General features: G+C 43.4%; 1 protein-coding gene and 1 pseudogene across 5 annotated transcripts; one reads left to right on the top strand and one right to left on the bottom strand.

Annotated features, from left to right (window-relative positions):
• Positions 1–5,279: 5,279 nt before the first annotated feature.
• On the bottom strand, positions 5,280–13,097 carry LOC112891196 (annotated as a pseudogene).
• Positions 13,098–13,158: 61 nt separating this feature from the next.
• On the top strand, positions 13,159–16,577 carry LOC112889674. Of its 5 annotated transcripts, none has more exons than XR_003228145.1 (6): positions 13,159–14,693; positions 14,909–15,043; positions 15,136–15,422; positions 15,519–15,609; positions 15,725–16,031; positions 16,122–16,577. XR_003228145.1 is itself a non-coding variant. In XM_025956422.1 (6 exons), exons 1-6 carry the CDS (start codon positions 14,677–14,679, stop codon positions 16,313–16,315), a joined length of 1,053 nt encoding a protein of 350 aa, XP_025812207.1. In that variant the 5' UTR covers positions 13,159–14,676; the 3' UTR covers positions 16,316–16,577. The 5 variants fall into 5 exon arrangements, 4 of the variants coding, with proteins under 4 accessions (XP_025812207.1, XP_025812206.1, XP_025812205.1 ...); XM_025956422.1 differs by having other exon boundaries at positions 15,519–15,631; XM_025956421.1 differs by having other exon boundaries at positions 15,519–16,031.
• The last annotated feature ends 6,589 nt before the right edge of the window (positions 16,578–23,166 follow it).

The raw sequence follows: 23,166 nt of genomic DNA, 5'->3' as shown, positions 1-23,166 counted from the left end.
GTTCCCTGAAAAAATGGTGAAACAAATAACATCCGTGATCAGCGAGCTGGAGATAAAAAAGATGACTTTGAGAAGTCATCTAGCTGACTTCCCGAGAGTTAATATCTCTCCTCTATGGAACAATGCTGAGTTTAATGAGTTTATAGATCTCATTGAAGATCCAAATGCAAGGTGAACTATCTATCCTGTGCTATATAAATTTGTATTTTGTGCCTCTCTAGTTTATGGCGCCTTGATAGGATAATTAATATCTGGATTTGCTGTTTCAAACTAATAGTTTGTTTTGTTTGGAACACAACTTTCTGATGTATATAGAAATACTAGAGTGCAAAAATATTTATTTTACATCTGCTGATTCACTCTATTGCACAGCTACAAATTCATCCTTGGCCACCCAGTCTTGTTGAGCCCAGTGGAGCGTCAAGCAATGTATAGACCAATGTGCTCAACTAGTTTGACAACAGAATAGAAACTTCTATTGAACACGAAGGTCACTAGCAATTTCAATTAGAATGTGATTGCTAAATCAGACAAGATCCTTGGCAGTATAATAAAAAAACCAGTTCAGTTTCAGTCTTGATGGTTGCGGTGCTTGTCACTTGGGTAGAATTATTTCCTGCCATTATACAGAGCATATGAGGGCTGTAGACGAGGTAAACTCAGATCCTTCTTCTAGCACTTAGCTAGTCATTTAATGTTAACTCAGATCCTTCTCCCAGCAGTTAGCTAGTCATCTAATGTTTATTTTTGATCACTATTAATTGTTACGTCTGCAGCTGTGGTATGAACATCTAAAGGAGGATACGGTTGACAAGTGCCTGGAGACCAACTTGCCTCTGGTGCTCTGCAGGCGGTATGCTCTGATGTGCAATCCTTTGTTTCATCAAAAAAATTTGACCCAGAACAAGCAGACACGACCTGGTCTTCTTTTGGGCTAAATTCATCTTGGTCTGTGTAAAATTATTTTGGAGGATTGTCCTAGTGTAGTGTGCAAGTTGGTTGTTACTAGATATGCTACCATAGTTGCTTTTTAGAATCTCAGTGAACCAAGCAAGGAACAGTTGGCAGTTGTAGCACAGAGATGTTTGTGTTGCTCCGGCTTTTGCTCGGTCAGTGGCGGTCCTTTGTAAAAGATGAGGATTACTCTAGCGTAATTTGCATGGTTGCTACCCGTCCAATACTCAGTGAGTCAAAGCAAGGAACTTTTGGTAGTTGTAACAGAATGATGTCTAAGCTAGTTGCTGCATAACGCTGCTTCGAATGGCCAAACGCTATCTGCTGTCGGAACAGGGAATCACTGGTCAACCACCATGTTTTTGTTCTTGTTGTCTACTTGTCTTCCATCTGGCATGACGTTACTTGCAGCGATGCACCGGTTTGTACCTCCGCAAACACAGTCGCCACAGTGGCTATGCTGTGAACGTCATTCTTCACCGAAAGTGCTCGACTTTGGTGAGCTTGCCGAAAGTCAGAGGACCTTCTTCGCCGGCAGCAGTGATCGATTCACCCATAGATCAAAAGATAGATAAGATAAATAAAAACATACATCTGATAAAAGATGCAGGGATGCAATTAGTGCTGGATGCCAAGACGCCCTCGCGAGGGGCCTATTCTTGCTTCCTGTCCCTGGGTTCAACCCTGCAGTTCACAATATCTTCTTCCCCAAGTTGATCTCCAAATTTATCTCTAACACCTAATAGCTAGCGAACTAGTAAACCGAATTGCTTAAAGAACTGCTCCCTCTGTTCCAAATTATAGGTTGTTTTGGCAAATCTAGATATGTAGAATTTTACTATGCATTTAGATATCTAAATACATAGCAAAAGTTATGTATTTAAATTTGTCAAAACGAACTACCCATGGTGCAAAGGTGACAGAGCACACACCCCTGCTCCATTGCTCTAGCTACGACACGATCCCCGGGCGGCTTCCTTGATCTGACTACCTACAACTGAGTAGAAACAAAAAGTCCAGCAAGCAACAACCTGGTTAGTCCTTCCACCCGGTATACTTCTTTGGTAAAAGCACTCACAGCTGCTTATAGTACTGTAATGCTTTGTTGTTTTCTTCTGTTTATTCTTGTCATAGAAAGGATGAGTCGTGAGATCGCAAAAGATCTTGCTGACAAGTTAGTGGAGATACGGAAAGCTAATCTTAAATGGTACGACACCAAGACCAAACTCCACGAACGGAATCCAGATGGATACATAAAAACAAAACAGGTATGTTTAGAGTTCGTGGCAATATACTAATATTTTCTTGCAATCATATGATTTGCTACTAGGGTTTCTTGACTAGACAAATCCGTGCACCTTAAAGCAAAAGTATTGCGGTAGGGATAAATTAATGGTTGAAAGATCAATTTTTTACTTATCCAAAGTACCCCTGATTCTGCCGGCACTTAATTCTAGTTGATTCATCATCCCAGCTTTGCAGATCTGTTTAGCCATAACCAGCTATTTTTTAGGATTTAGTTGTTCACAGTAGGACTGTTTGATCACGTTTGTTGTCACTTGACTTGTACTCCATATACTAGTTACTAAACAATGTTTAAGAACCTGAACCCAAAGTTCTAGCTGCTACTGAATTACGGCAGTGTGACAGCATAATGGTAATTACTTTGGTTCAAGCATTCTACATCTCATGTAATCTTGGCGGCTGCATCATGCTCTACTAGGTTTTCTCCATGGCGGTAGAATAGATGCATGGATGTCTTGTATCATGGCACATCCACTTGCATTATACACCAGATCGGCAGATCCACTGATCATGTGTGCATGTTACCTCATGAGGGTTCCAGCTTTCACATTTTTCCATCAGCTGGATTTATCATCCATAGCTGCATCGATCGTGTCACAATATCTGGACACTGCTTAGGGCATGTACCATATAGCACAAGAGATGACATTGATTATTGAATAATTGCATAAAATGAACACAGAAAATCGAACTCTCCTAGCGATAGTTTTTTCGCTTGGGGTGTGACGGATGCATAAAGGCTGATAGCTACAGCCAATGAAACATGTAAAAGCTGCAGTGATCATGAGCAAAAACACATACGCTCAATAGGTGATGCTGGTGCATGCGAGTGGATTCGTGAACCTCCGTGATAAGATACACACAGCTTGATGGGATTGGGGAGATCACATGCAACATCCTTTTGTATCTTTTACTTTTTTAGGATCTTTTAAAACTGAACACTTTATTAGTCAAACTAATTAGTAACTTATTCTGTTATTCACATTTTCCCATATCTGTGTGTAACAAAATTTGCTCCACGGTTCCAACTAAGAGCATATTTTTGGGAAAGGACAACCTAAGCCACCCCTCCAAATATTAGGTAAGATAGGCAATTTCACTGATTTATACTTAAATATATGCAGGTGGTTGTTGGTGGTGTTGTCAGGTCTTACAAGTTTAGCTATGAAGAGGGAAAGGAGATAGCTCAAGGCTCTATGAAAATATATGCCGATGCTTGGGTCGGGTTTAAGGTTGACATTCGGCCCTATAATTAGTTTTTTTTTGTCTTAACATTTTTATTTTATTTTTAAAACAGAACTGGTAAGAGTTTTACCATTCTTATATATTAGATTAGAAGTCGTTTGAGAGGGTTTCTCTCGAAACACAGCTTCCCAATTAAGCTAAATTCAGTGAAGCTAAAAAAATTGACTTTCAGCCTCTAGTTTATTTTTACCTAGGCTTACAAAACGGCTTCACGCTACAATATCTTGATTTGTACAAAAGCAGGTGAAGCCCAAGCCGGTAGAAACTCTTCCAAACGGGTTCTTAATGTAGGAGAGTGAAAAGAAACAACAAGGTCTAAGCCAAAAAAGACACAAAACGTTGCAGCCTTTAACATATTTTTTAGGTGTTGGGGAGTGGTTACACAACAACGGAATGATTTTACAATCAATTATCACTTAAATTCTCAGCCAATTGTAACATGAGGCACCATTAGATTAAAGAAAAAAAGTCGGTGGGCCCATGAAAATTAGAAGTAAAGAGAAAGGAAAGTAAAAGTTGGAAGGAAATAAATAGAAATGAAGAAGAAAATAAAAGGAGAAGGAAACAAACAAAGAAAAATAGAAATGGACAATTGGATCACGCTCTTTCCTCACCGGCTCAAGGCCCACTCATACTGCTTATGCTTTCTTATTCGTGCCATCCAATGTTCATTTTTATTCCCCACATGCCACTGTTGTTAGTTTGGCTACGAGACGGCCGCTTGCTCCGTTAGTTGTTGCCTCATCCTGCTTCCTCCGGTTCTCAAATCAACAGCTACATCCTGTGTTGACCGGCGTGAGACAAGCTAGCTTGAGCCGTCGACCATTCGAATCTTTGGAGGCTGGACAAGCGGTGGCAATAAGCTAGCTCGTGAACGAATCAGAGGTAAGAAGCTGCCACCCCCGATGTTGTTGCAGTGGGTCCGACTGAGCAAGGCCTCTAGGAGGCTTCAAGCAGCTGTCATCCTTCAATCCTCGCCCACGGCGTCGTCGTCGACTGGCAAGGACCACCAGGACAACAGCGCCGTCCTCTATGATGCGGCACCTGAAGCTGGCACCGGCTCCGCTGCAATAAGAGCGTCCTATACCGCGCGCCGTCGGCATCCAGGCTGCATCCATGCAAGCCATCCTCTGGGGCCTTCGCGCCGCCATCGACGATCGGGATGTGGCAACGACGACGCAAGCAGCGGCGGCCTGGGATAACACCGTTCGTGCCCAGATGCGCCTGTTGTGCCTCGAGAACGGCATGCGGCCACCAGCCAGCATGCGGCGCGAGCACGGTTGGCCTCGGCATCCCGATTTGAGCCGAGCCCGGTGCCCATCAGCACCTCTAGGTTGCGGGCACGCTCGGCACGCCCTTGGCCACCGCGGCGGGCGGGAGCGGGGAGAAGGGGAAGCGTGGTGTGCGAGGAAGGCATGTGGGCCTCTGATGCCCCTAATTTATTGTTCCCAGCTACTCCAGCGCGCTGCACGCTAGGGCCGCGTCGGACGCCCAGGCGCTGGATTCTCCAATCCCGACTAAGGCCGCGGCTGGATCTTGTTGATGGCGGCCATGGTGATCGGCTGACCGCGGCCATGGCGATAAGCGCTCCTGCGGATTCGAGGCCTTGTGTGCCGAGGGACGCGCATGTTGGGCAGGGCTGTAGCGCACCTGGCAACAGGCCATGAGGCATGAAGACCCAGGGGCGTGGGCCGTGGGGCCTCAAGAGTCCCAAGACAAAACACTCTGTAAACCCGTTAGTGAAATAGAGTGCAAGGCATGAAGACTCAGGGGCATAAAGTCGAGAGACCACCAATCGTTTGAGCTTGAGCACCCTAAATAACCCGTTAGTAAAATACAATACAAGGCATGAAGATCCAAGGGCATAAAAGTTAAGGACCACCAATCGGTTGAGCTTGAGCATCCTAAGTTTACTAACTATAATGAGTACAGTTGCAGAAAGCCAGCGGGCACTGGCACAGCCAAAACGCTTATCTGGTCCGTAAAGAATACTAACATTTCCTACGTCAACTTGACGAACAGAGACAGTTCCACTCTAGAGTCGTCCACTCAACCGTGCGAGTTATGTTCTCCCAGCTCTTCTTCACACATCTACTGCAGAACTTTGTTAGCGCCATCGTATCCATGTCATGTACTGCAACAAACGAGCATAACACGTTGGACGCAGCCAGCCAGAATAACAGGGTGGAAAAATCAAAGTGTATAGGCAACACAAAATGAATATAAGTGACAACTTACATGTTAATGAGGAGACAAATGTCTACTTTTAATCTTGTTTTGATAACTTATACCGGTCATCTCATCCCATTCTTTAACTGCTAACTTGCTTACCGAATATGCCACGCTCGTATATTCAGGAAACTGCAAATTTATCATCTTACACTTAAGTCTTTCATTAGTGTTCTAAAAACATGTGTTGTATGAGATTCAGTAAATATGAACGTAAGCACCAAGACAGATGAAGATGTGGAATGTTGTATACCTCTAAATATCTAACCATGTTCCGTATTGTCTGGATGATACACAGGTAAATATCTTGGAGAAAAGTGGACTCTCGGATGAGCTTTTGGACGAAAGCATCATTCTCGAGAAAGTATCTAGTAATACTTGTAGTACGACTGTGCTCTAACATTGTTATTCTTAACGCAGTTGCAAATTTTTCTCTTTTTCATGCAGTCTTTTCCCACATAAAGATCTCAACCTCATTGTAAGTACTAAGTTTACCAGATTCAGATGCCTCCAGCAGAATAAGATGCCCCAATACGGAAGTATCCCAGCCACTGCATGCAGAAAGGGATTATATTAAAGATGTTTAGGAATTGAGAATCTAAGACTACTAAATCAATTTTAGAGTTAAGAGAATTACTCCAGATTCATATTTTAAGACCACAGTATAAAATCCAATCCAAGCCAATCTACACAAGAGGTCGCTTGAACATATATATTAGTCTTCAGAAATTGCCTCGTATCTCCCAAATCAGTGCTACCCTATTTTTCACGCCTTACTACATTGATTAGCTTAATGGTTCCAGCAGATATGGCATAGCTACTGGTAGAAGAAAGAACACCATGCATCACATTCTTCTTTGAAGAAGCAGCAAGAACCCTAACCAGTGATCTGCAAAATTAGATAAGACTAAGTGTTCTTATTCTAAACAATATACAATAGACAACACTTTATACTCTTATTTTAAATAATATACAGTAAGATGATTTGCTCTCTGTATACACCTCAATTTTTCTCTGCAAAAATCAGTCAGACTTAACCTGTCAGCCTCTTCACAAATCCTCGAAATTGCATTCTGACTTTCACCGTCGAAGTAGCTATCAAACTTCTCATAAACCACGATCCATTGATTGATGTCATCGCAGTATGCACTAAAGTAAGCCTCTATTACTGATTCATTGAAATCATAAAGCTTCCTGATATTGTGGACTATCCTTTCACCAGTTACTCCAGCACGGGCTCCAAAGATATTTAAAATAACCACAGTCACATCACATTGGCAAGATGCATCTATACTGAACATAATTTTTATAGAACCTTGAGCTATCTCCTTTCCCTCTTCATAGCTAAACTTATAAAACCCGACAACACCACCAACAACTGTCTGCATATATACTAGTTGCTAAACAATGTTTAAGAACGTGAACCCATGGGGTGTGAGACAGATGCATAAAGGCTGATAGCTACGGCCAATGAAACATGTAAAAGCTATAGTGATCATGAGCAAAAACACATACGCTCAATAGGTGATGCTGGTGCATGCATGTGGATTCGTGAACCTCCGAGATAAGATACACACAGCTTGATGGGATTGGGGAGATCACATGCAACATCCTTTTGTATCTTTTATTTTTTAGGATCGTTTGAAACTAAACAATTAGTCACTAATTAGTATCTTATTCTGTTATTCACATTTTCCCCTATCCATGTGTAACAAAATTTGCTCCACGGTTCCAACTAAAAGCATATCTTTAGGAAAGAACAACCTAAGCGACCCCTCCAAATATTAGGTAAGATAGGCAATTTCACTGATTTGTACTTAAATATATGCAAGCAGTTGTTGGCGGTGTTGTCAAGTCTTATAAGTTTAGCTATAAAGAGGAAAAGAAGATAGCTCAAAGCTCTATGAAAATTATATTCAGTACATATGCATATTGCCAATATGATGTGACTGTGGTCATTTTAACTATCTCTAAAGCCCGTGCTGGAGTAACCGGTGAAAAGATGGTCCACAGTACCAGGAAGCTTTATGATTTCAATGAATAAGTAATAGAGGCTTACTCTAGTGCATACTGCGATGGCATCAGTAAATGGATTATGGTTTATGAGAAGTTTGATAGCTAGTTCGACGGTGAAAGTCAGAATGCAATTTCGAGGATTCGTGCAGGGGCTGACAGGTCAAGCCTGACTGATTTTTAAGAAAAAAATTAAGATGCATACAGAGAGCAAATCATCTTACTGTATATTGTTTAAAATAAGAGCACAAAATGTTATCTACTGTATATCGTTTGGAATAAGAACACTCAGTCTTATCTAATTTTGCAAATAACTGGTTAGGGTTCTTGCAGCTTCTTCAAGAAAGAATGTAATGCATGGTGGTCTTTCTTCTTCCAGTAGCTATGCTATATCTGCTAGAACCATTAAGCTAATCAATGTAGCAAGGCGTGAAAAATAGGGTAGCATTAATTTGGAAGATATGAGACAATAACTGAAGACTAATATATATCTTCAAACGACCTCTTGTGTAGATTGGCCTGGATTTGATTTTATGTTGTGGTCTCAAAATATCAATTAGAGTAATTCTCTTAACTCTAAAATTGATTTAGCAATGTTAGATTCTCAATTCCTAAACATCTTTAATATAATCCCTTTTTGCATGCAGTGGCTGGGATACTGCCATATTGGGGCATCCTATTCTACAGGAGGCATCTAAATCTAGTAAGCTTAATGCTTACAATAGGGTTGAGATCTTTATGTGGCAACAGACTGCATGAAAGAGAGAAAAATTTGCAACTGCGTTAAGAATAACAATATCAGAGCACAGTCGTACTACAAGTATTACTAGATACTTTCATAAGAATGATACTTTCGTCCAAAAGCTCATCCGAGAGTCCACTTTTCTCCAAGATATTTACCTGTGTATCATCCAGACAATACGGAACATGGTTGGACATTTAGAGGTATACAACATTCCACAGTTTTCATCTGTCTTGATGCTTACGTTCATATTTACTGAATCTCATGCAACATATGTTTTCAGGACGCTGATGAAAGACTAAAATGTAAGATGATAAATTTGCTTACGTTCATAGAGGACGGCGCTGATGTCCTGGTGGTCCTTGCCAGTCGACGACGACGCCGTGGGCGAGGATTGAAGGACGACAGCTGCTTGAAGCCTCCTAGAGGCCTTGCTCAGTCGGACCTACGGCAACAACATCGGGGCGGTAGCTTCTTACCTTTGAGTCGTTCACGAGCTAGCTTATTGCCACCGCTTGTCCAGCCTCCAAAGATTCGAATGGTCGACGGCTCAAGCTAGCTTGTCTCACGCTTTGCTGTCTCCAGAGTAATCTTGTCAGTTTCTGCCAGCGCATCTTTGCCAACAAGCTGTTTGGTGAAAACATTAGTCCAACTGAAGTCAGCAGTTACAATATATGAAAGACATAACTGACAATTCAACCTTAATATGGAACCTTTCAGAACTTCCAGTAAACTACTATGCAAATCGAATTGACTTATGCACATTCAGAGTCTATTAGAACAATAAAAAACAAGGAAAGTCTCTGGAAAAGGAACAAGGTAAACAAAAGCACTTGCTTGAGTGTTTCAGCTAAAACATCTACGACAATTCTACAATTCTAGAAATAGACCTCACGAATTCAAAGTGTGAATGAACCGGAAAGCACCAGTGTGATGGGAAATACCATGCAAAGATCAGGAGCTTGAAAATAGAACCACAAAGATACTAAATCAAAATAACATCCAATTCAATTCTGCCCTGACATGTGCCTCTACTCACATTTCACCCTCATATCGAGATTGTCTTTTCCAATTTATACATCATTCCACAAGAAAAGATATGACAATAAATCTCAGAACGGGATATTTGTCAACTGATGCACACAGAGGAAAAGGATACCTGGACAATTTCATTTAGATCATCCTCTCTCTGTAACACTTCACATGCTTTTGTCCTAATATCAATTAAGTCTGGATCAAACTTTTCGTGGAAGGATTCCAGAGCCTTCAGAGCAGAAGAAAGTATGTAAGTATAACACAAATATCACAGGAGCCTATACCTTTCATCAGTTACTGCTGCCTACTCCCTCTGTTCCAAAAAGAATACAATTCTAATTTTGTCCAAGTCAAACTTCCCAAGTTTGACAAAGTTTATATAGAATACTATCAATATTTGTAACACCGTATAGCTATATTATGAAAATATATTTCATGATGAAGCTAATGATAGTAGTTTAGTGTCAAAAATGTTAATACTCTAATCTATAAACTTGATCAAAATAAAAATGGTTTGACTTAAGACAAAGCTGGAATTGCATTCTTTTTGGCACGGAAGGACTATTTCTGTATATATGTGGTTTGGGTAAGTCAATACCCAGCCGTTAGTTCAAATTGCAAAGGTTTCATATGCTTATTCACATTATCAAATATTCAATACAATGATAATGAGTGAACGTAATTAATCATTGTTTGACTTCAGATAACTCATGAAGTCTATCATTAGAAATCATAAGGAATTCATGTTCTATAGAGAGTCAGTATAGGGCAGGGACAATATTCTCGGTTTGTTTCTTCTAATCATGTTCGTGCTTTATTGTAGATAATCCAAAGGACTGTAATTGGATTGATATCCACGGAATATGAGGGAATAACCTTGGCGTATTTTGAATACGAAATGAGCCAATTCACAGATGGGAAATGCTTTCTTTGAGCCAGTTTCTTATCCAATCCCCAGAAGACCTGCAATCAAGAGCAATTAACAATAATATCAAAGGAATGAAGAGGTTGTAGGTAAGCTTTCAAAAAAAAAAAGAGGTTGTAGGTATGTTGTAGTAGTGGAGCAGTTTTCTTACCTGCACAATACTAAGGGTTGCAGAGGTAACAGGATCAGAGAAATCACCACCAGGAGGAGAGACAGCACCAACAATTGTGACACTGCCAGACCGATCTGGACTGCCAAGACATTTGACCTTCCCAGCACGTTCATAAAACGACGCCAAAACGTGCAGCCAAATATGCAGGGTAACCACTATCCGCAGGCATTTCGGCCTGGAGCATATTGATTGCATCATTAGAAAAGGAAAATCACAATAGTATGCAGTAAAGATTAAGTAAAGCATCATCAACCATAATCTGAATCAATACAACGGAGCAGAAATGAAACCCCAATGGTGAATCATGTTGTCCGTAAACTTACTAAAGCATTAAGCCATTCAGACGCGAGACGTGGTTTCTAATACATACAGCTGACCATGGTATATACAGGGACAATAACTGGGAGGAAGAAAAGCATCATACCAAGCGTCCTGAAATTTCACGCAATGCTTCAGCCCATCGAGAAGTAGAATCAGCCATCATACTCACATTATAGCCCATATCACGGAAGTATTCCGCAATTGTAATTCCTGGGTACAAGTATAAAAACGCAAATCATCATTCTGTTGACAGAAAATATCGATCGAGTCCTTTCAGCATGTTAGCACGAACGCAGGGGTGCTCAACCACTCCAGTGGCATTAACACAATACGAGATTTAGGGCTCTAGGTAGTTCCGTACACAAGAATACTTAGGGATATATCAAGTTGTCAACGGATGCCTATAGCCGCTTTGCCAAGTTCTTTTACTTTTGCAGATTTTGTATTGTTCCCATCTGTGCCATATGGCACTAGAAAATAAAACTGAGAGGTATGGCATATAGTCACAGATAGATGATAGTTCATAAGTAGGCATTACAAGCTAACAATGAAAATCTCACAATGATACTTTGAGAATTATTGTTTGTTCAAAAGAAAAATAATCTGGTCAAGAAAAATATCTGCAGGCAGAACTCGCGCCTATACAAGTGAATGAAACATAACCGTATAAGACTATAAGTATACCTGTATAAATGGATGCTTCACGAGCATCAACAGGCATGTTGGAGGTGTTAGCCACAAGAGTTGTTCTTTTCATGACTGATTCTTCACGTCCATCCTTCAATGTCATTGTCAATTGAGGGAAATCCATAAGGACCTCAGCCATCTCATTCCCTCTTTCGCCACAGCCCACGTAAACCACAGCTTCTGAATTTGAATACTGTACGAGCAAATTTGGGTCAGCAAAAGGAGTGGGTTCATCAAGACACCTAAAAGGCTAGCATATACATTACAAAAAAAAAACTGGCAGCTACGAAACAGAAGTAGAATAGCAGCAAGACCTTTGAAAGTGCCTGACTAATGACAGTTTTTCCACAACCAAACGCCCCAGGAATAGCACATGTCCCTCCAAGCACTGAGGGGGACAATGCATCGAGCACACGCTGAAACCAATTCACAGTACACATGAGATATAAAAAGATTCAAGAGTGGAGTAGGAAAAAATTAATGTTGTGTTTAGAGCATGCAACAATAAATATTGACACTAAAACAAGCCTGGGATAGCTAGCTCCAAATACCTGTCCTGTTAAGAGAGGTGTATCAGCAGCAAGCTTTGATGCAACAGGCCTTGGTGAGCGCACAGGCCATGTCTGCAGAGCACAAACATGATGATTATTCGGACATCCATAACTTTGGTAAGTTCACTTAATGAAGGGATAATGCTTTACCTGGAGCATAGTAAATTGCTTTTTGATCCCTTGAAATTCCAGTTCCAGAACTGTATCCTGCATTTATAGCAATAGCGAAAAGGAGGTCAAGTAAAATTGAGCAAAATGAACAGCCAATGAAGCAGAAAAACAGTACGCCTTTGTGTGATATCTACTAACCTGCAAACTGTATTGACCAGCAGGGGCAATGTAGCTTATTTTCCCCATAGAACCAGGAGGAAAGGCAACATGGTGTTCCATCAGTGTATTCTCAAATACAGTCTGCAAGATAGTCACCAACCTTAAATTGAGCATGTTAACAGCAGGTGTCAATGGGTGGAGCAATCAGAAACCCTCAGCAAGATAGTAAATTAAAAAGAAAAAGAAAAACTGTTATTTTTGTAACTCACAGCATATAGATCCCCACCCGTGATGGCATCTCCAGCACCAAAAACAAATGTCTAAAATTAGTTCCTTTCCGTACAGCATAAAACTTGAAAAGACGTATTAAACACCACAGTTAGTTTTATGTAGAATGTTCACGCACATTACCTAGCTTCTTTGGCTGAAATTCCCACAGCTGATCTTTGTCAAGGGCAGGGACTGATACACCACGTGGTATGTACACATCCCCAGATTTAATGGCAATGGTTTTTAGCGGGCGCTGTAACAGGGTGATAGGACCATACCATTAGCGGGGGGGAGGAGGAGCAGGGGGCGGCGGCGGCGCGGGGGGGAGGAGGAGCAGGGGCGGCGGCGGCGCGGGGGGTGAGGAGCAGGGGGCGGCGGCGTCGCGGGGGCGGGGGGGGGGAGGAGCAGGGGGCGGCGCGGGGGTGGAGGAGCAGGGGGCGACGGCGGCGCGGGCTGGGGGGAGCAGGCGGCGGCGGGACGGGAGGGGAGGGGCAGGAGGCGACGGGATGAGGAAAGGAGGAGGAGCTGGATTGAACGGTTACGTTGTAACCAGTAGCACAGTGGCACAGTGGCACGGTGGGTAATTACCTCGGAAGTCCGTAAGTTGGTACGAAATTATTTTATAACTTTATAAGTTGGTATGAAACTAATGTTTGTGGAGCACCTTTAAGGTACTTAAAAAAACATAAATCTGACCCTCAACTCTATTTTTTTTCTGGAGCTAGAGTTGATGGAACTGTATATGTTTGGATGGTAATTTTATAGAGTTGATGGAGTAGAGCAATTTTTTGGAGGTGGAGTGCTCCCAAACGTGCCCTTAAAGAAAGGGGAAGGAAAACAAAACCCTAGTATGCCGAATCCAATCCACGATGGAGCTGGAGCCGCCGGTGGCGGCCGTCGAGGATTCCGGCTGCACTTTCGGCTGGTGCTTCTACTGCTGGGTTAGGCTCTGCGCATCGCGGATTCCGCCCGTTGCCCCGCAGGGACTACGACCGCACCCCGCTCGGCGCAGATCACCGGGCGCCGTGGTCGCTGCTCATCGGCTACCGCCCGCCCTCCTCTGCCGGAACCAGTCTGATATGCCTGCGCCGGTTCGCGTCCCACGGTCCGGCCGCGTCCTCGGCCGGAGCGACGACGCCCTCGGGATCTTAAACGACGTCGACTATGATGCCAAGGGCGAGTTGGTGCAAATCAGCACCGCCGCCGCCACGCCGAGCACCGACGGCCGCTCGCTCGCGCTCTGCCTCTTCTGCTTGGATTTCAATGTCCATGGTGCTGGTGGCGAAGCCAGCTCCCCCCCCCCCCCCCCCCCCCGGGTCCCGTGGAGCTTCTTATGGAGCTCAATGCTGCCGACACGAGGATCAGCTTACATTCTCCGCCTCACCTTCCGCCGCTCTCCTTCATGTCGATCTGCCCCATCTTGGCCGCTGGCAAACTCTGGACGCTAGGTTTCCTCAACCACTGTGGCCCAACCTCTCTCGTGATGCTACGCCTTGACAAGGAATCAGAGAAGTGGGTGCAGGTCGCCACCATGGAGGTGACAGACTGCGTCATATATGGGTATGCTGTGGTTCATGACACCATCCTGCTGTCCTTGAAGCCAGAGCGCCTCTTCGTCGTCTTCAACTGCGCCACCTGTGCCTAGACTGCCGTCAAGACCGACACCAAGGGGCAGGATACCTTTGACCCCTTTGCCTGGATTCGTGGCGAGGTCGTTGTTGACTACATCCCTATCTGTGGTCGTGGCCTGTACGTTGAAGAACATGACACTCTGTGGCAAACTCTGGATCAGCGCTGTTGCAATTGTGATACTTTCCATGTGTTAATTACCACCTTCCGAGTAATTGGCAATAGTGGGAGCAGCCATGAGCACTTTATCCCCAAAGGTGTCCAAGTTTTGCATTCCACCTGCCGCCGATTAGATATTGATCCAAGCAAGTCTAGCCTGTCGGACTACATGTTCTGCTTTCTGCGGTAATTGATTTTTCTTCCTGAGTAGTTTCCTTTCTCGTTTGCTTATAAGGCCTCTAGTTTCTGTCTTGGCATCACATTGTTAACAGAATTATATCAATCTGGTATTGGAAAGTTCTGTAGCTAAAATACTTCCATTGTGGTATGGGTTCCTTTTTCAATCACAAGTAACTAATTCTTACTTCTGCTAATAAATGTTTTGTTTGCTTGACCACTAGGGAGTATGAGGAGAATACACTGCCCCCTGCAAAAAAGAAGAGAGAGAATGAAATGACACCTTCAATGAGCCTTGAGTTGATGGTTCCAGCCAGCTCCAATGTGGCAGAATCTTCCAAGATGCTTACTTGTTGCAGGTCTTAAATCTTCTGCCTCTAACTTCATCTTTAAGGCTTATTGCTTGTTTGATGCTTAAATGACACGTTTTCCCCTTTTGTACAATTCTCAGGGAGTTTTTCAGTGAATCGCCTTACATACTTGCTCTCAGGCTTGAGAACTCTGTAATCCAAACGACCAAAGATCTGTATATTGTTTGCCAAGCTCCTAGTCATGCAACTGTGTTTAAGATTAATATTAGGGATGGAAAGTTGGCGTGCCATAACCAGAATCTCAAACCGTACGGCGTGATGGATACATTTGTATGTTCTGATCCTGATGATCTGATGGAACAGCCTTTCCCGTGGCACTTTACCTGTGACAGAAAATCCATATATGCTGTCCCAGACAAAACGAACGGTATACATGTTCTTAGTTTGGATAAGGGATCTGTCATTAGCTTGGAGGCAACAGGGCCTACTGGAACTGATTTTTCAATATCTCTCTTTCTTGCAGTTGGTTCCAATATCATTGCTATAAATGATACTCTTGGAGGTGTCTATCACTTGTCTGATACACATGAATGGGTGCCTCACAGCATCCAAAGGTCTGTTCACCTGGAAAAGAAGGTTGAGCTGTCTGGATATGCGGTCTTGAGTGATAAATCCTTCATGGTTTGTGATGGAAAAACTGATTGCTGTTTTTTGTTTGACCTGGACAAGGATACATGGAGTATCGTCAGGGCATATTCTGATATTTCAAGTTCATTGCCAATAGTTCAGCCTACAGAGTGGTCTGCAAGTAGATTTTTGAGAGGGAGATCTGCGCTTGCTGAAGGTTTTATCTACACATGTGCAGATGGAGGACTTCGAGCTTATGAGATTATTAAGGTACAAGATTCTTATTGCCTCAGCGAAGGGATTTTTTTGAAGTTTCCATGGCTGAAGTATTGGGGTAGTGATAGAATGTGCTTGGATTATGTTGGTCAAGACACAGCCTCTGGTGCTATTATGTTTTGTGTGGTGCAAGGTGATCATTTCTCGCGTCCTTTTGTTATAGCTGTGAATTCCTACAAGATGCACCCCTAACATGACTGCATTTTTTTACTTTAATTACTAGGTAATAACTATGATCAACATCGCCTGGATGCTCCGGACAAGCATCGTGTATTGATCACCACTATCCAGATTAAGACTGAAAGAACGTCCCGTTTTACATTGAAACCTGTGGCAGTTGGCCATGCGGATGGTGGCACATCCTTCGTTGGTCAAGATGGAGGACCAATCTGGACCAGCAGTTGTTTTGCCCCTTGATTATGCTGTTCCGTTGCACCTTGTGTTTTTACTATCTGGCCATGTGATTTCTGGCAATGGATGCAAGACTAATCTGGACCAGCACTCAAAACTTTGATTCTGATGCTTCATTACACCTAAACTTTGCATTGTGGTATGTATGATTACCGTGCATGGTAAAACTAGCTGGAGATGCATTTGATGTTTTGTACATGTGGACCATGAGCATGTCATGTAGCTGAAGATGGACCATGATCGTGGTGAGTGATGACCTGATTATTTAGATCTGACGTGATTCACGCGATGGTTGACTGCGACGACCTGATTATTTAGATCTGACGTATCCTATTTGTTTCGTGCGATGGTTATGTTTCTTTCTAGGTCTGACTCATTTGTCTGACACTGACCATCCTGCCTGCCGACCTTGTGGTTTGTCCTGGTGGAGCAAACCTTGAGCATAGAAGGGTTATCTTAATTAAATGTTATGGCTAACACCAACACTTTTGAGAAGTTCGTTAGCTTATTCTGATTAGACCTCGTTAAGGGTGAATGGCACAACTCGTGTGGTTGACTGTTTCAATTTGTGTTTCATAGCCGCCATGAACAGTTTATACGCTGGCTGGATATAGAAAAAAGTAGCAGCGCTGCTAGCGTCCGAACATCCTATGGAAATTTCGTATCGGAATTTCGTATCGGACGCTCACGAAACATTACGAAACATTACAAATTACTTGATGAAACATTAGGGATCACTGTTTGCAACATGAAAAAAAAAGGTGTAAAGAATGACTATATGGTTCGACTTTGGGTAGAAAATTTCCGTCGCAACATGAACACTATGTTTTCATGCAACATTTACTGTGAAACATGCACAAAACATAGTTGCAACATTGATGTTTAACTATTGTAACATACGTCGGAGTGTTCGATTTTTTTAATATTTCGGACGTCAATTCTATAGCATTACCGAAAAAATAAAGCAAACGGAAAGTACCATAAGAATAACAGGCCTTTTCCCTCAACTATATATGCCATTGCATTTGTCTCCGTCAGCGCGCTCCATCATGGCCGTGCGGATTTAGGTTCCATGGATGGATGGAGTGGTCTGTGGTCTCCGCTAGATCAGGGTTTCACACTTTCACTGGCCCCTTCATAGAGCGCAGATGTTTCGCTGGCTCTCCCCATGGAGCGCAGATGTCTCGCTAGGGCGCTCTCTCTCTCTCTCTCTCTCTCTCTCTCTCTCTCTCTCCCTCCCTCCCTCCCTCCCTCCCTCCCTCGCTCTCTCTCTCGCTGGTGCTCTCTCTCTGCCCCTCCGCCTCGGAGCCCCCCGCGCCGCTCCACACACCTCCGCCTCGAAGCCCTCCGCGCCACTCCCTCCACCTCCTCGCCTTCAAGGCATCGTGCGCGCTCCCCTCCTGCTCCTCCACGCCGTGCAGTGTTGAGGAGATAAAGATGGGTCGATTTCAAAATTCACAGCATGCACATCCAAATGCGAATCGGTATTTCTCTATAGTTGAATTCCATCTACATCCAAACAGCTATTTCAGTGCCTAGGCTGATTTGATATCGGAACCAATTCAATGCCAAAACACTCCAGTATCAACATCCAAATGGAGCCAGCAGATTTGTGCATTTGCTTGGTCCTACGTAGAGTTATCCTATTTGGGACTAACAATAATTATGTTACGTGATTGCTAGAAATGATGAGCTACTGAAAGCTGAGCTCTGAACATGATCAATTATATACTGACTAAATTTAACTCATTTAAGTTTTGGGATTTTGGCTGATGATTGAAAGAATGACAACTATTGGTAATGAGCTTCTTTTTTTCCATTGCAAAAATGTTTGTTCTTTCTTGGAGCTGAATATGTTTTAGTGGTAGGTCAAATTATATTTCTTGTTTACATTCCATAATCCAAAAGGTCTGGTCGATTATTTCCTGATCAGGAAAATGCAACTGAGTAGCCAGTCTTAGGAATAGTTTCAGCAACCTGCCCATACATACTAGTAAGACCTTTGCATATGATTGCTGTTATATATAAATTTTTGTTACAAAGAAATTGATTGCCAGTTACCTTGCGGGCCTTTTAGTTGTGCATGAAAAGAACCTGCATTTTTTTTCCCAGTAAAAAAGAAAGGCTTCCAAGATCTCCTTGAAAAAGGCTAATCGTGTTTGTAGGGCGGGCGCGGGGAGGGTCATGAACTGGCTGGCACGAAACTTGCATATCCAAACATGACGCTGGCGTGTCCGCATGTAAGGCCGGTAGCACCAGAAGAAAGATGAAAGTTTCGAACCAGCTCAATGCAGGAGACCTCATATTAGACCTAATTCTGCACCTTCACCACCACAACCAAGATATTATCTTTCACTTATTCTCTATTTCCCGTTGCTTAACTTCTCTTCCTGACACTTGCTGGCGTGTACGTAGTTTGACAAGGAGTCTGGCCTATAATGGCAGACTAATATTTCACCTAGCCAAAATCGTGCGTGGTTTGGGAGGACAAACATTGAACCATGGACAACCCGGTTTTAGGCTTTGTTTGGCAATCGTGGATCACTGCCAAGCGAGAAATCACCCACGAGGGGTTTGGGTGAATCCCCTCCCACCACCCAGGCCAATCCCCTTCCACACATATGATTATCCCTTCATTCCCCAGCGTCATTTGGATTGCACATTAATTAGCTCCGGTTGAGCTATATTGAATCCGTACAGTACTACCAGCTCATGGATCGCAAACTGCACACGTACGCAAGACTGATACTGTACATTATTAGTCTAAAAAATATGCACAGAAAATTAAAAAATAGGAAACAAAAACAAAATAGAAAATCTAGAAAAATGACATCTACCGTGGTCAATGAAAAACAAGCTCATGCGTGCACCATATGCCCATATCTACATGTACCTCACACTCCTGACAATGAAATTCTCATACTATCCATGGATATTGAAACCAAGATGACAAATTAAACAGACTAGTGATAGAAAAAAAGTAAGAATCATAATCATCCATAAAAGACTCGAAAACTATGCTGGCAAAATAGTGAAGACCATCAGCACCCCAACAGATAGGCCTTCCCATCCGTTCCATCTCTACATTAGCCTCCCCACTGCATGAAGGAACAAATGTGAGAGCATAATTTGTTGTCTGGTACACTCTTAGATACAGAAGTAACCATGTGTACCGATGAGAGTGACTATATCATGCAAATCCACTGTGAACAGGATGCTTTATATGAAAGCTTACATATTAAGTATGCATTTTCAGACATCAAATTGAAACATTTCAATATTCATTGGCAAAGATAAAGCCACACTGAACTTCGGAGAAAGAAAGCTGAAATTTAATAGAAGGAAATCAAGGGGATGTTTTGACCTTCCTGAAATATTTCAGAAACAAACATCTAAAGTACATGCCATAACTCAATTGAATCAAACCACCGTAAAGCTGAGTTCCCCGATTTTATCCCAAACAAACAAACCTCTAAAGTCCCAAATTTAATATATCTGAACCCCAATTGCCATAAATCCAAAGAATGAACCATAATGAGACTTTTGATTAGGTTTCTATTTAGTTAAATCATACCATTTCTAGCAGTCTTAACATAGGTGCCTTCTTAAACTAAGCAATTTCATTTCTAGCATAAGTCTAAGTATACATATGAACTGAAAATAGAGACTATCTCAAAAGGCAGTAGCAAGGCTACAAAATACTGTAAAAAAAAAAGAAAAGGAAGGAGAAGATACTGACGCCTGCATTTGATGTGTGCAAACGAAAAAAGAAACTCTAAAGTTCAGTTCCATTAACCATGCTTTACAGATATCTTGAGAAGATGTAAGTAATAATGAATCCTGTCTATTAGCTCCAAATTTTAGGTAACGAATCCACAGACCACAATTGCACCCTAATATTTGAGACAAGGTTCAGAGCCTGAGAATGATGTGGCACCGACAAGGAAGAGGTGATTCAATACCGTGAAATTTGGATATTTGAAACTCTAAATAAGTGGCTTCGCAGATTTGCTACCATCAAGATGTGTTTCGCAAAATTGCCATTTAGATCATTGACTCCTTGATTAATATGCCATTTTCTCTTTTCTTTTACATTTTGATAGCCACTTGAAGGGACCAAAGTGCCCCTTGCCTTATTTCTTGGATAAGAGAACCACCCCCTGGTACACTGAAAGGAACCGGATTCCCAGTTCGAAAACCCAACTCCCTGTATCATTGTGATAGTCCCTGGATCAAGCGCTACCACATACGGAACTGATTCCAGACAAAATATCATAGTCATACTTTGCATAAGATCAAACACGGGTTTAATTATTATATAACTCCATATGGTTTGTAATACGGGGTTCATTACAAGCCTCTCGGCTAAAGTGAACAAACAGGAAATGGAAAGTGGTAGCTAGGCTTCTGACCCATCCTTCATCTTCTGGAATCTCCTCCACAGGCAAACTCGAGCGTAGCACGGGCTTCAATCGTACCAACCGTCATCGTTGGGGTCGAACTCCGGATCGGATCCTGCATCTTACGAGGCTATTCCCAAGGTATGGGATAGGTTCACATCACCGTCCGTATGCAAGCTTTAAAGTGGACTATACTAAGGGTATAACAAAAGTTCAAGGGATTAAGCTGGGGTTTCCTATGCACGCGCAACAACAGGTATATTGTCTTCCAAACTCCGAACTCGGGCCATTCCGGCATTCCGGACTCCCAGTCCAACACACACCTTCCAAAACCACCAAGTCGGTGTGAGGACTCCCGCTCCTCGCACCTCAACTGCCCTAGGCAGGAAAAATTGTCTCTAGAGGGAGGTAGAAATCATGAGTAACACTAACCAATAAGAGCAACAAAAGAGTAGGGTTGTCCATAACCGAGGACGCGGCTATACGTATAATTTTCACCCTGCAGGGGTTGTACACCTGGACCCACTCGACTCGAAGCCAGCCGGGGATTAGCCAACTGAACGATGAGACACCGGTCTACTAAAACAGAACTAAGAGCCAGGGCACCATCCGGCTTTCCGAGGTCTTGGGTGCATCCTCCTGCAAGAGGTCGCCCCAGGACTGTGAAGCCTCTCTTACGTCTTGGGGAACGTGAGGTTAGCACCTCCTTCCCCTGCACCAATACTCGATCCTCCTACCGGCTTGGTACCATTCTTGCTAGCCCTGGACCGGGCCCACCCTCATAATGGGTAAGTGGTGTGCACGCTTAACATAGTCCCACTAATCATAGTTACTCTCACCCGGTCCTCAATTGCCGAAGCGAGCATCTTCATCATATGCGTCTCCACCGCAATGCTCAGCAACTGCACCCATTACGGGTGCACCCAACACCTCAACCAAGTATCAAAAAGTTGTACCCGCCACAGATACTCCGTAGGGTGTGCCAAGATACACACCCCAAGCCCTCGATCCACGATCGAGTTAAGTTCGCTCGCTCCCGGTTAAAAAGCCCTAAGCACCAACTCCTCAGAAGTGTAGCTCCACTCACACCAAGACTATTCATCCATTCCCACACTTACACATGCAAGCATAGAGGGGCATTTCATATATCAAGTGCATGGGATAGCAAGGAATTTAGGTAAATAAATAGGCTATGCAGGTTCGTTTCATCGCAATACATCAGTGAGCAATAGCATATCTAGCAAGCAATGTCTAATAGGTATTAAAATCGAAGATGGGTGTGAACCTGGCGGTTCTTTGAAGTCCTCCTGTGTCAGACCCGGGCACACGGGGCTGTCCACATGGCACACTTTTCCGATGATACAGGATGGGACATGCCCACGCCCTACATCTGTTGTAACTACTCGTAGTGCAGTAGGACTACTCGTAAAGTAGTGAAACTAGTCGGACACGGTAGGAAACTACCCGAGAAGTACTCGGGTAGGACTCCTAGGATTGTTCCGACTAGAATTTCCATGTAAACCTATCCCCCCAGACTATATAAGGGCGGACAGGGACCCTCTCGGGGACAATCACCATCAAAGGCAATACAAACCACACAGGACGTAGGGTATTACGCTCTCGGTGGCGCAAACCTGTCTTAACCTTGTGTTCCTTGCACCTTTGAGTTCCTGATCTCGGTGACACCCTACCTATAAACTCACCACCTCGGGGGTACCCCTTGGTGGGCGTGGCGGTAAAACACCAACAGCTGGCGCGCTAGGTAGGGGTGTTCATCGAGAATCCACCGGAGAATTTGATGGCATCCTTCAACTTCACCAGCACTGTGCTCGATATGGGCACAACTTTCATCTTCGGCTTCTGGATTTGCGTCGCCAACGATTTGGGTGGCTTCAACAGCCACCTAGCCAACTCCAAGAAGCCGGAGGCCTCTTCATCAACTCCAAGCAGCGATATCGACGAGTTCATCGACAACCTCGACGATCTGTTGCTTCCCGATCTGGCCTAGCAGATCGAAAAAATGTCCATTTTTGACACGACATCCTCTCGTGACGCACCAGATCTAGTCGGGTCGGATTCAAACCGATTTGGAAAGACCACACAATCTAAATCCCACTCCGACTTGGAGGAGGATTTGGATCTGCTGCTCAAGATCAAGGACGTGGGTGCCACCGCTTGCCGGGGGGCCCCATTTTTGATATCTATTCGGACTCTGATGAAGAGTACTCCCCACATAGTACTACACCTTCAAGCCAGTCTCGAGAAGGACTCGGAGATGAGAGAGCCACCGCTCGTCGGGCGGCCCCCGCCCTTGAAAACCACTCCCAACCTGATGGCCACACCGAATCTTTTTCGGGCAGCTATCCATGTTTAACCATAACATCAACGATGCAAGGACGTTTCGTGTACTAGAAGGGCTTTAAGCCCTCCGAACTACTCGATTGCGAGTCCCGCCTT

The sequence above is a fragment of the Panicum hallii genome, chromosome 4 (assembly GCF_002211085.1).
Source record: "Panicum hallii strain FIL2 chromosome 4, PHallii_v3.1, whole genome shotgun sequence".
NCBI lineage: Eukaryota > Viridiplantae > Streptophyta > Magnoliopsida > Poales > Poaceae > Panicum > Panicum hallii.
Note: the sequence above shows the minus strand (reverse complement) of the source record. Positions and strands in the feature narration are given on the sequence as shown.